Source organism: Eptatretus burgeri, chromosome 7 (assembly GCF_056783735.1).
Source record: "Eptatretus burgeri isolate ZD-2024b chromosome 7, Ebu_testis_v1, whole genome shotgun sequence".
Taxonomy (NCBI): Eukaryota; Metazoa; Chordata; class Myxini; order Myxiniformes; family Myxinidae; genus Eptatretus; species Eptatretus burgeri.
In genome coordinates, this window is record NC_140967.1 from 48,148,725 (window position 1) to 48,163,229 (window position 14,505).

Genomic DNA, 14,505 nt, shown 5'->3' on the forward strand with positions numbered 1-14,505 from the left:
AAATATTTTCTCCGATCAGAATGAAGGCAACAAGCACCGATGATAAGTTGTTGAATGTCACAAGGTGGCTTTAAATGAGTTGTGAAAATTTTCAATCTGCTGCCGTTACCATGACAGCGCGCACCTGATAATGTTATTTGTAACGTCGCGTCATTTTATTAATGTACGAACAAATAAACACCACACATTCCATGACATTACAGCTTGGACCACCACACGGAAAGGTCAACTAATTTGCCAAGTGTCGTGCTAAGCACGATTTTTCATTTGTCTGTTTGTTTGTCTGTCTGTTTGTCCGCAACAGAACGTTAGTGTTTTTCTCCGCAACCGCTTGTCATATTGAGACAAAATTTTCACCATTGGTGCGACTGACTACTCATGAAGAATGTTTGAATGATAATTATGATGTCACAGGTCACGTGATGTGGCAGCCATATTGGAAAAACGGGAAAACTTTGGACCTCTGCACCTCTGAAACCGCACCAAGGAAAAAATTGAAACTTGGCACACAGCAAGTACTCCTCATGGGGAATGAGTGTGATTTTAAGGACATCAGAGGTGCCCTCGTTATGACATCATAATTGAATATGTAGAACGCCACATCCGATCAGTATGAAAATTTTGAGGGTCATCTAGGGGTAAAATGGTCCACAGAAAAAAATTAATGGCGTCATTGGTCACGCCATTCGGCAGCCATATTGTTTAAAAAAGAAAACCTTAAAAAATCTTCTTCACTGAAGTGGCTGAACGAATCGAGGTGAAACTTTACACGTATGACTGCCTCTCAATGAGGAACAAAGGGTTCACACATATGATGTCATAGGTCACACGCTTTGGCAGCCATATTGGATTTACCCTCAAACCTAGAAAAACACACCACTCAAATATGTCCTGTCAAGGGCCTGCAATCTCTGATTGCTCTTTTTCTTGTTAATTTTGTTACGTTCCTAATTTTTTTGTTTTCTCAATATAATTCTCCAAAGAGTAGAAATAGATAAATTTAATGCTTTGGAAATTTCACATTTTCTTGTGTATGAACGGCGGAGGGAACATAGCCTTGCTTGCTTAAAGTAAATAGGTATATCGGCTTAGTTATTAGACTCGTTATTTTTTTAAATTATCAGATTTCTCAACAGATTTTGACACTTATTTGTCAGGACGCTATCCGATCCTCAAAACCGAAATAATATTTTGATGATACACTTTAATTCGTCCATGAGAGTAGATCATGTAAAATCATATCATATAATGCATGATATTGCTCCAAGCTCCCAATTTGAAATCTATAGTACTTACAAAAGAGATGTATCCAGCAATTCATACCTTTGATGGACAGGCATTTGAGTGAATGCAATAAATCATATCGCTCAATGAAGTTGGTTCCCTGAAATAAGCATTGCAGAAAATCCGCCATTTTGCCTGCTCTTTTGTGCACGTGTCACGTGTAACATCGGTTTGAGGTCCACGCAAATGTTTTTGCTTTTTTAAAAAACGTCTGTTTTTTTTACCAGATTTGCTTTTATTCCCTGAAGAGGACCTTACAAAACCTCTGAAAATATAGACGCAGATCTGGCAGATGCTGTGGATAGGCAGTCCCTCTTGGGGACAAGGTATGAGGTCTTGCAGTGAATGCATTAATTCATATAGCTCAATGAAGCTGCTTAAATTGGTTACGTTCCTAAATTTTTGTTTACTCAATATAATTCTCCAAACAGTAGAAAATGTTAAGTTTCATGCTTTGGAAATGACACATTTTCTTGTGTATGTATGGAGGAGGGAACATAGCCTTGCTCGCTGAAAGCAAATAGGTATATCGGCTTAGTTATAGCGAACGTAGTGAGCTTCATACTTAACTCGTGCACATGAGAGAATAGGAAGAAACAACAACAACAACAACAACACAGTACCCTGGCAATTTGTAATTTGTGTCATTGGCTATGACTCTTTTGCTTCCGTTTTTTTTTTGCTTCCAGTTTTTGGCATGGGGAATGAAGCATGCTGGGAGATAAAGGAATCGTCAGAGACATGAAAGACCCAAATATCAGACATGGTGTATATTTCCTCCACTGATTTTAATAAAGATATCTCCCGCATCATCATCAAAAAATAATTGTTAATCGTGATTAACATTATTTGATAGCTGATCCCGAATCCAGGCCGAAGTAACCGGAAATTGTGTACACAGTTGTGAAGAAGTTATAGGTAAAGTCAGAAGCAAATGTAAAAACCCTGTCACACCTTGACGTGTTAGCCAGCGTATGCCGACATATGAAAAATTTGGCGAATACGCTGGCACACGTCGAATACGTTATGGGTAAGTTTTGTATACGTTAAGAGCACGCTGAAGCACGCTGGCATATGTCGTAGTACGCTGAGCTTGTTGACAAATTTTGGGCATGCTCAAAATGTCTCGACATGCTCGGCATATGACTCGCACGTTCCGCATACGCTGCCCATACGTTCGACTTCCGGTTCCGGTTTTGGAGCAGCGAGAGGTCTCCTTCGGGGCTCCCTGCTGACGTTCTCAAAGCTAAGTTTCCGGTTGTTATTTGTCTCGTTTTAACTGTTTAATTTTCTCACCTACATGTTACTGTGTGTTGCTAGTTCGGTTTTGTTTCAAAAATCGTGCTATTTTGTGAGTATTTTTGTCGACGTTCTTACCTGGTGCTTGAGGCCTAGGCCTAGGCTTGAGGCCTACCGGTTCCACTCGGTGTTCGATCGTTTTTTTTTTTTGTTTTTTTTTTTCTCCCCATTACCTTCAATTTTGATCCTCCCCACTTTCCAAACATCCCCCATTCTCCCAACTAATCTCTTTCTTATCTCAAAAAAAAAATACCCTACAACAACAACAACACGCTCACCTTCTCCCGATTCTGCTTCTTATTCTTCCTCTTAACTTCCTCCTCGTCTTCTTCCTCGATTTTTTTTTTTTTTTTTTTTTTTTACACTTCCATGACCTAATCTGTTGAACTCTCTCATACATTATTTTTAACAACAAAAACGATCTTACAATGCTTCATCTTCCTCTCTCACACATGTGGTACTCTTTACTGTTTCACAATGCACTACTCTTCTGCTATTTTAACAGACTGCTCTCATTTCGACCTCTCCTTTATTCCTTGCCTAAAAAATCCAACTATTACAGCACTTCTTCTCTCCATGCTCTGAATTCGCCTTCAATGCATCCATCAAGAATTGTGTTAAATCGCATCTCTGACCTAAAACTTTTAAAAACCACAGTTTGCCATGGATGCTCGCTTTCCATCAACCATTCTTTTTTTCCAACTTCAGTGCCAACTCACCCCCTCACCCCTCACTCTCACTCTCAAAGCAACCATCCCACTCTTCTCCCTCCAAGCCTCCCTCTCACCTCTCTCAAAAAATTCCCCCCTCACCTTTCTCCCACCTTTCATCCCCCTCACTCTTCCTTCTCAAAGTTGCCCGCCCTCTCATCCACCAACGTGCCTCCCTCCACTGCCCTCTCACCTCCATCTCTTCACTCCACCTCCTCAAATCCTCAACTGCCTTCTTCCTTGTCTCTGTCCCCCCCCTCCCCCAGCCCCACAGAGCCTTTTCTCCTCCTCATTCGGCCCCCCCCCCTCGCTATTCTGCAATACCCCACATTGCTTCAGCAACACTCCTTACCTGCCCCCCTCGTCCCTTGTCCTACCCTCCCCCTCCCCCTCCACCTCCTGCACCCAAAGCCTCCTCCCCTTCCTCTTCATTAAAAGTGTGGACCTCAAATATCCGGGGCCTTCGCTCAAACCTTTCAGATCTTTCCATACAGGTTGCCACTGACAAACCAGACATTATCTGCCTAACAGAAACTTTCCTCTCCCAAGATGTGTCTGACTCCCAAGTATCTCTCCCTGGTTACTCCCTCTTACGGTATGACAGACCTGAGCCTCGTCCTGGTGGAGGTGTTGCTCTCTTCATCAAAGACTCTATTCCTCACTCTCCATGCACTGCTCTCACTCCCCCACACCCCCAGGAATACCTCTGGCTTCGGCTTCCCCTCCACTCCCACCTCATGTTTATATGTGTACTGTACCGTCCACCGAACAGTGATGACTCCATCTACACCTCACTATCCGAAAACATGGACCATCTTCTATCTTCTCATCCAAACTCTCTCTTCCTCTTATGTGGTGACTTCAATTGTCATCATGCCAGTTGGCTAGGTGTGGGTACCTCTCTCACCTGCCATGGCACCTCAGCAAAAGCTTTCTGCGACTCATTGGGACTGACTCAATCGGTCAACTTCCCGACCCGGATCTCAACCAATGGTACTCCATCTCTTCTGGATCTGATTTTGACAAATTTCCCTGACAATATCTGCTGCTCTTCCTTCGCTCCAATTGGTTCTTCTGACCACGTCCTTGTCAAAGTGGACATCTCTCTGGCTGTTATCAGAGAACCACCTCACCACCGTCGAGTCTGGCATTTCACTCAAGCCGACTGGCAGGGTCTCCGAGCAGCCATCAAACTTACAGACTGGTCTCCTATCACTACTTTCTCAAACATCAACTCATCCTGGGAATTCTTTCAAAGAAACTTGCTCTCCCTCATGCACAGATTTATCCCCTCTCGTGTTCAGTTGTCTTACCCTTCCTCCCGCTCTTGGTTTACTGAAGCTTGTGGCGAGGCAGTTGTCCTGAAACAACTTGCCTTTGCCTCATGGAAAGCAAACCCAACTGAGGGCAATCTCAGTTCTTTCCACAAAGCTCGGAACAAGTGTGTATCTACCCTCAGGAGAGCCAGAAAACAACATCTTTCTCATCTCAAGTCTGAACTCTCAAACCTCTTTCCCTCCTCAAAATCCTGGTGGCATTTAATCAAATCTGTTTCTGGTGTATGTTCCCCCTCCATCCCTCCCTTACCTCAAATGGCCGCACTGCTGATTCCACACATGATAAAGCTGAATGTCTAAACTCGGTGTTTGCAGCTAAATCTTGTGTCCTAAACCCATCACTATCTCTACCCACTTTACCCAGTCGCACCCAACTGTCCCTGGACTCTGTATCCTTTTCTCCTGACAAGGTGGAGAGCTTGCTTTCAAACCTCGAGTCAGATTCTGCAACCGGTCCAGATGGCATCAGCCCACGTGTCCTCAAAGCCTGCTCTTCTGCTCTTGCTCACCCTCTCTCTGTTCTATTCACCCTCTCATTTGCCCAAGGTCATCTTCCATCTGCTTGGAAATCTGCTAACATCACTGCCCTGCGTAAAAAAGGTGCAAAAACAGATCCCTGTAACTACAGACCAATCAGCCTTCTCCCAATCATCAGCAAAGTGATGGAATCCATCATCGCTTCAGACATGAAATCCTTCCTCTTCTCCAATGGCTTGATTTCCAATCATCAATTTGGTTTCAGACCAGGTCACTCTACCCTGGATATGCTGCTTCTGCTCTCCCATCAATGGATGGAGGTCCTCAATGCCAGACAGGAAATCCGAGCCGTATCCCTGGACATATCACGTGCTTTTGACACAGTCTGGCACCCTGCCCTACTCACCAAACTCTCTTCCCATGGTATTCAAGGCCATCTCCACTCATGGCTCGCAGACTTCCTCTCCTGTCGCAGTCAACGTGTGGCCCTAAATGGAGTTCTTTCATCCCCTCTTCCTGTGCAGGCTGGAGTTCCTCAAGGTAGCGTTCTGGGCCCTGTTCTTTTTCTGGTTTTCATCAATGATCTCTCGGACTCACTGGAAAATCCTCTATTTCTCTTTGCCGACGACTCCACCCTCTGCCGTACCATCTGTCATCCCTCAGACCGGCAAGCAGCAGCTTCTTCGCTCACTGCAGATCTGGATAAAATCACAAACTGGTCCAACACGTGGAACATGTCTTTCAATCCAGACAAATCTCACACTCTCACTATGTCTCTTCGAAAGGACCGTTTACAAAACCCCCCCATCCACTTTCTCAACAATCCTCTGGAAGAAGTCTTTTCTTTCAAGCTTCTTGATCTCACTATCTGCCATGACCTTTCCTGGGAAAGTCACATTTCCAACCTCGCCTCGAAAGCCAGTCGCCGACTGGGAATCCTCCGTCGTGCTAAGTCCTTCCTCGGCCCTCTTGAGCTCCTGACCACTTACAAAGCTTTTGTCCGTAGCCTGATGGAGTACTGCTCTCCCCTCTGGGCTGGTGCTCCTGCCTCCCACCTTTCTCGGCTTCACGCTGTCGAAACCAGGGCTTTTAAGATCATCGGCATCTCCCGCAATGAAGCTGAGTCTTTGGGCCTCTCACTCAATCACCGCAGGTTGGTCGGTGGTCTTTCTGTCTTATACCGACTCCTCTCCAGCCTTGCCCCCCCTGCTCTCTCTGCGATTTGTCCCCACCACATTTCCACAGGGCGCTCAAGGTCCGCCAACAACCCCCTTCTGGTAAAACTACCAAAATCACGAATCACTGCTCATCTTCACTCTTTCATTCCTCTTTTTTCCCGCCTTTGGAATAAACTTCCTCACTCTATTCTTTCCCATTCTTCCCTCCAGGCTTTCAAAACAGCTCAAGGTAGCGTTCTGGGCCCTGTTCTTTTTCTGGTTTTCATCAATGATCTCTCGGACTCTCTGGAAAATCCTCTATTTCTCTTTGCCGATGACTCCACCCTCTGCCGTACCATCTGTCATCCCTCAGACCGGCAAGCAGCAGCTTCTTCGCTCACTGCAGATCTGGATAAAATCACAAACTGGTCCAACACGTGGAACATGTCTTTCAATCCACACAAATCTCACACTCTCACTATGTCTCTTCGAAAGGACCGTTTACAAAACCCCCCCATCCACTTTCTCAACAATCCTCTGGAAGAAGTCTTTTCTTTCAAGCTTCTGGGTCTCACTATCTGCCATGACCTTTCCTGGGAAAGTCACATTTCCAACCTTGCCTCAAAAGCCAGTCGCCGACTGGGAATCCTCCGTCGTGCAAAGTCCTTCCTCGGCCCTCTTGAGCTCCTGACTACTTACAAAGCTTTTGTCCGTAGCCTGATGGAGTACTGCTCTCCCCTCTGGGCTGGTGCTCCTGCCTCCCACCTTTCTCGACTTCACGCTGTCGAAACCAGGGCTTTTAAGATCATTGGCATCTCCCGCAATGAAGCTGAGTCTTTGGGCCTCTCACTCAATCACCGCAGGTTGGTCGGTGGTCTTTCTGTCTTCTACCGACTCCTCTCCAGCCTTGCCCCCCTGCTCTCTCTGCGATTTGTCCCTATCACATTTCCACAGGGCGCTCAATGTCCGCCAACTACCTCCTTCTGTTTAAACTACCAAAATCACGAATCACTGCTCATCTTCACTCTTTCATTCCTCTTTTTTCCCGCCTTTGGAATAAACTTCCTCACTCTATTCTTTCCCATTCTTCCCTCCAGGCTTTCAAAACAGCTGTTCACCACCACCTCTTATCTTCCCCCATCCAAATCCTCGATCTTTTCTACCCCCGATAATCCACCCATGCCCACTTCCTTCAATTCTCCTGCTTTCCTTCCTGAAAGTCCCTGTAATGTCCATCTTCTCCTCGCCATGTTCCCCGTCCCATCCCCATCCCTCTCCCTTCCACAGTTCACCTGTGTCTGTTCCCCAATGTTTTGTCCCTTCCACTCCCACCCCTCTTGTCTCATGCCTCCTTGCTGTGAGTTGTGTGTTAGCTCTCATACGAGCCTCGACCAAGGTATACAAAAAAAAAAAAAAAAAAAAAACAGCTGTTCACCACCACCTCTTATCTTCCCCCATCCAAATCCTCGATCTTTTCTACCCCCGATAATCCAGCCAAGCCCACTTCCTTCATTTCTCCTGCTTTCCTTCCTGAAAGTCCCTGAAATGTCCATCTTCTCTTCGCCATGTTCCCCGTCCCATCCCCATCCCTCTCCCTTCCACAGTTCACCTAATGTGTCTGTTCCCCACTGTTTTGTCCCTTCCACTCCCGCCCCTCTTGTCTCATGCCTCCTTGCTGTGAGTTGTGTGTTTGCTCTCATACGAGCCTCGACCAAGGTATACAAAAAAAATAAAAAAAAAAGTTGTAGGCACGTTATGCGATCGTTGACACACGTCGACACACGTCGACACACGTTCCTTGTAAGTTACTCATAAGTCGAAATACGTCGAGGTAATGTCTAGCGTACCCGAAACTTATTTCTAACCTATGAGTAACGTGCTTTGAACCTACGTCTAACGTATCTCCAACGCATATTGACATATGTAGACGTATTTGACGTCATCCAGACGACCACAGAACTTACTGAACGTGTTTCTAACTTACAGCTTCCGTATAATGACGTATTGGCAGCGTTTAGGTGCATTGGTATATAAAAATGGGGTTCACAGGAGGAACCCGTCAGTGTTCCAGACTCCATGTTGAGTAGATGTCCAGTCAGTAGTAGTAGTAGTAGTAGTCGTAGTAGTAGGTCCATGTCAGTAGTAGTAGGTGAGCGTGATGGGGAGGGTGTGGGTGATGATGGATCCTCCTTGCGTCCGCGTCCACGGGCACGGCCAGGAGACTTCTTTGCAGCATTCTTCTAAGTTTTCTTCGGCATGACGGTGATGTTGACACTTCGATGTCTAGTGCGGTTATGATTTGAATCGTCGAGCGGCAGCCTTTTAATAGGCAACGCCACGTGATCGTCGGCGATATGCTGCCGCGCTATGCATAAGTTAGACTATCGTTGGGCATAAGTTGTGAACGCCGACAACAGGCTCAGCATTCGTTGGTATAAGTTATCTAAATGTGATTAAAATGTTCAGTGTACGTTGCTAATACGTTATGCATACGTCCAACTCGTTATAAATATGTCCAAAGCTTTAAAGAAAAACATCAAAATTTCAGCGTACGCCAACGTTTTACATACATTTTTATACGTTGCCATTGCTGGCTAAAACTTCAAGGTGTGACAGGGCCTTTATCAGGCTCATCCTCGGACAGAGGAGCCTTGTCGTGTGTGTGTGTGTGTGTGTGTGTGTGTGTGTGTGTGTGTGTGTGTGTGTGTGTGTGTGTGTGTAAATTGAACCCTCCCCCCCCATAAATTGCCTCGGCAGACCCCCTCAGACCCCAATGTTTTTTCTAATGCTGTGAAAATATTTTGGTACATCACGGGTGATGAAGGTTGTGGTGACGTTTCATTGGAATTGTGTGTGTAGTTTCTGAGAAGAAAGCAAATACCTAAATTGGGGGGGGGGGGCAACCCTCATCAGACCCCCTTAGGGCCCGAATATTTTACTGCCATGGACAAATTTGCTCGCTGCACGGTGATGAATCTTGTGGTAAAGTTTCTTCAAAATAGTATGTGTAGTTGCAGAGAAGAAGTTGCAAGTATTTATTTGTGGATGGATGAATGAACGGATGACGCGTCATCTCACAAGCTCCCCAGAACCACGTTCCAGGTGAGCTAAAAATCAAAGGATTGTTTGACGAAATGCCATCCTTTAATAAAAAAAAATTCGAATCTAATAAAAATTCAACTTTTTAAGTGGAACACTGGTCAGTCAATACAAATTGTCATGCAGAAAAGTTCAAATTATACAGCAACTCGTAGAAACACCCATCAAAAATGACGGGTTGGAATTATTTTATTTGAAATACTCAAGGAGACTGAAAGATATGATCTTTCGTAGCAAGGAAAAGCATTTTAAAACACCACAGGTACGAATGTGATCCTATTTTCTTTATCTTCTGGGACGTTTTGTTGAGATGGTATAGCCTCGTGAAAGCGCCAAAGTCTGAAGATGGGCTTGCGTCAGGTGTGCTTACATATTCTTTAGTTATACATCCTACAGACATAAATTGAACACTCGTTTTACACTGTGCACATTTCACATCATGTGCAGCGAATCTCACCTCCCTGCGCCTTGTGTTTTTATTTTTCGTTTCTGGACACAACCATTGAGGCTCAGTTCGCAAGTCACCATCTACAATTCCAACAGAAGAGACATATTTACTCTTTTATGAAAAATGTTTTTCGAGATTTTTTTATCCTGTAAAATATACCTTGGTGAACATACAGTCGTAGAAGATTGGCCTTTAAAACCCTACTTAAATCATCCTTATTAAAGGGGACAGAGAAATGCACAATTGCACAGATACACGTTGTATTTTATATCGGTAGATATTGCCTGATGGAGGGGACACAAGAACAACAAGAAAAAGAGCAATCAGAGATTGCAGACCCTCGCCAGGACTTGTTTTCTGTGGTGTTTTTGTAGTTTTGTGTGGCATGTTACATAATTATTAAGAGACATAATTAGAACTGCCACTTTATAACTGCTGGCAGTGATGACCATATCAAAAAGACAGAGAGGGGTGAAAACACAACTTCCTTCACATTCATGGCAGAGGTAAAAAGCAGCTGATGAAATATGCCAATCACACGAATCATGTAAATCTTTCATGAGTTCTGGGCAAAGTTTGAATTACACAAATAAGAGCCCAATGTTCAACAGTAACATCAGATAATGTGTTTCAACTTTGCCTTGCTTTAGAGTCATATGAAGAAGGCATCCTTTCCTGACATTCCGAACGAGAAGAATTTATAAACCTCCCAAGACTGAAAATATATGTTTTTGTTTGAGTGGAGAGCATCATGTCCAGCAGAGCGAATGTCCCACTTCCCTCGGGGTACACCACAAGGCCGTACAGAGATGAAGACTATCAGGATGCACGGAAACTCTTTCGTGAGGGAATGGGCTCTTTATACTGGAGGGTATTCAAGACCTCCATCCGAACTATTCGCATGCTGCTGATTCTACTCATCTCTTTTTTTTTTACCTCGCATTTTCATCATTCACTGCTGGAGCACTTTTGGTTTCATCTCTTCTGTTGATAACTTACTGGAGTGCATGGAAAACCTGTAACTCATACATGAACAATGCGTTGGAAACGGACATGAGCAACATCCGAAGTCGTTATGTGTCCCCTCGTGGAGCCTGGTTCTGGGTGGCGGAGGTAGATGGTCGGCTTGTTGGCACAGTCGCAATCAGACAACAATCTGATCGTCCCTTGGTTTGCCAGCTTATGCGCATGTACGTGCAACAGTTGCATCAACGTCGGGGAATCGCCTCCGCTCTCATCGATGTGGCTCTGCATGAAGCAAAGGAATTCGGATATCGCGTATGTGTGCTGTACACATCTGGTGTTCAATATGAAGCACAACGACTCTACATGAGAAAAGGCTTCAAGGTGATGGGAAATGTAAAATCTGATTTTGTTCCATTGTTCACTCAATACCTCATCACTGGAAATATTTCACAAATGGGGAAGGAAATTGGAGACTAAAGTGAAAATCTTTTTAATAGTTTTCTTTCACTTATACATTATTGATTCCAATCACATTGTGAAACTTGCAAAAACGTTGTGCTTAAGGCCCGGTCACACCTTGACGTTTTAGCCAACGTATGCCGTTTTTTGAATTTTTTTTTCCAAAACGCTGGCACACGTTGAATACGTTATGGGTAAGTTTTGATAACATTGAGAGCACGCTGGCATGCGTCGTAGTACGTTGCCATACGTCGTTGTACGTTGGCTTTAAACGTTGTATTTTTCGGTTGTCCTCAAATTTTTTCATGCTTGAAATTTCACGACGTATGCCGGCGTATCACTCACACGTTCCGCTACGCTGGCCATAAGTTGAAGGCACGTCACGCGATTGTTGACACACGTCGAGGCACGTTACTTGTAAGTTAATCATAAGTTGAGACATGCCGAGGTAATGTTTCGCGTACCCGAAACTTATTTCTAACCTATGATTAACGTGTTGTTGGCACGTTACGCGATCGTTGCCACACGTCGACAGACGTTACTTTTAAGTTACTCATCGGCTGAAAGACGTCGGTATAATGGATCGTCCTTGCGTCAGCGTCCACGGCCACGGCCACGGCCAGGACACTTATTTGCAGCATTCTTCAAACTTTTCTTCGGCATGACGAGGATGTTCACACTTCGATGTCTAGCTTGGCTATGATTCCAATTGTCCATCGGCAGCGTCTATTTAAAATAGTCGAGTTTGAGCGTTTTAACACGTTCAGAAGAAACGTTTCAAATTTCCAAACCCCAGCGTCAAAAAAAAAACAACAAACAAACAAAGGCGAGTGACAGCAATTTAAATCGTTCATTGTAAACAATGAAACTAGCTGAGTGGTACCGTTTAAAAGTCGTTGAGTGTAAAAAAATTCAAATTGTTGAGCGCAAGCGTCTACTTTCAATAGTGGAGATGCAGCCATTTAAATCGTTGAGTGGCAGCCTATGAACCTACCCGTGGACACGCGGACGCAAGGACGATCCATCATAACCCACACCCTCCCCCTCACACCCACCTACTACTGCCAACATGAACAAACTACTACTAATACTAATACTGATACTGATACTGATACTGATACTGTTACTGCTGACATGGACATCGACTCAAAAAGGAACTCGAAAACACTGTTGGGTTCCCCTTTTATGAGCAGCATTTTTATATACCAATTCCCAAAACCGCTGGGAACATGTCTTTATATGGCAGTTGTAAGCAAGAAACACATTCATTTTTTTTTTTTTTTTGTCGACCGGAAGACGTCATTGGAATACGTGTACATACGTCGATGTGTGTTGGGGCTACGTAAAGAATTGGTTCAAAGCACGTCAAACACAAGTTAGAAATAAGTTTCGCGTAAAAAAGACATTACCGCGACGTGTTTCGACTTATGAGTAGCTTATAAGTAGCGTTTGTGGACGTGTGTAAGCGTCCACATATCGTGTGTAAAACTTATCCTCATCGCATGCGAACGTGTGTCATACGCCGAGTACGTCGTAAAATTTTGAACATGTTCAAAATTTCTTGACGTACTCTACTTACTACGACTTATGATAGCGTATCTAGCGTTCTAGTCGTGCATACCAAACTTACCCATACCGTATTCGACGTGCCCCAACGTTTTAGACACACTTTTTGTTACGTCGGCATACGCTGGCAAGATCGCCAAGGTGTGACCGTGATTTTGACCCTTCCATTTCTACGGTAGTTATGATTTGAATCGTTGTGCGTCAGCCTTTTAATAGGCTACGCCACGACATCGTCGGCGATGCGTGCAACGCGCTATGCCTGAGTTAGACTATCGTTGGGCATCGGTTGTGTAGGCCGACAACTGGTTCAGCATTCGTTGGTATAAGTTATCTATAACACTACGAAACGTTCTGTGTAGTTACCAATGCGTTATACATAAGACCAAGTCGCTATGAATACGTCCGAATCTTTAAAAAAAAACATCAAAAGTTAAACGTAAGCCAGCGTTTTACATAAATTTTAACACGTTGCCATCGCTGGCTAAAACGTCAAGGTGTGACCGGGCCTTTACACAGATCTATTTTTATTTACTATTTGAATTCTTTCCTTTAAATACCAAAGCATGACAAAAATGTATGTACCCCAACCCCAGCAAGTGTGACGGAAGCAGGAATTTATCAAGTCAGGTCGGGGTCCTTGCAGATGTAATGCACAATGTGGTGACAATAACATGCATTAGAGTTTAGCTTGGCAGAACAGTGTTGAAGAGGAGCTAAGATGATGCATTGGATGAACAAGAAAGGAACAACAATGTTTAATCGAATCATCACAATAGCTTTTCCTCTTTTTAATATCATTGTATTTCTGTGAATAAAGAGGATCATGTGTGGCTGCAGAAGTTGCACACTTTCGTTTGAATCTGAGTTTGATTCTCGGCGTCTACAAATTATCAGATTGGTGCTTCGCAGGTCAAAAATGCTTCACAGTTACTTTGCATCACCAAGTCCAGTGTCCCTTGGATGGAAATGAAGCTTAATATACATTTTGTCATCATGAGCTGGCGGATGTCGGGGAGAAACATATTTCAAATTTGTGCCACCCTCAGTCTAAGGTCAGGCCTATACTAATTTTTTTTTTTAGAAAGTGGCAAGTAGTGGTTTTTCTTGCCTTTTTGTGTTCCAACTGTCAATGTGAAAAATAAAAACATTTTTAAAAGTGTTGTTATTTTTGTTGTCATCGTCGATTATCACCAATAATTTCAATGGAAGAGACCATTTTGCCCCATGAAATGTTTCTAATATTGCCAATATCCATGTCGCCCTCAATCGGCATTGCCTCGGACGGAGTACAACACCTGTTACCCTTTGAACACATCAAAATCTCGGAGGTATATCCGATTCTATCTCATCGCTACCTCTGCAAATTCGGAGATTTCACGCGACACTTTTCATCCCCTTTTCGTCCATAAATGATGGTTCAGTACTCCGAGGGGTCTAAAATCTTGACATCGAATACGGAGGGATATGAGCTAAATGAAGTATAAATGCCCTCTTGCTTTAGGCTATCAAGAGAGGGCAATACACCTCAACCAGAAATAAAAAAGGAAGAAAAAAAATCAAACAAACAACGAAATAATGTTTTAGTTTTCCTTGGGGTCTCAGAAATTTTGAGGTACCATCAAAAATTGGGGGGCACTAATTGTCGAAACGAACCTGACAGCAGGTATTGGCTTCCTCTCCCCTCCAGTGGGAGGCTTCATAAA

General features: G+C 44.0%; 1 protein-coding gene across 1 annotated transcript; it reads left to right on the forward strand.

Moving 5' to 3' along the window:
* The first annotated feature begins 10,840 nt into the window (after positions 1 to 10,840).
* LOC147023216 (N-acetyltransferase 8-like) lies at positions 10,841 to 11,254 on the forward strand. Its single transcript, XM_085890330.1, has one exon. The coding sequence runs from the start codon at positions 10,841 to 10,843 to the stop codon at positions 11,252 to 11,254; it is 414 nt and encodes a 137-aa protein (XP_085746456.1).
* The last annotated feature ends 3,251 nt before the right edge of the window (positions 11,255 to 14,505 follow it).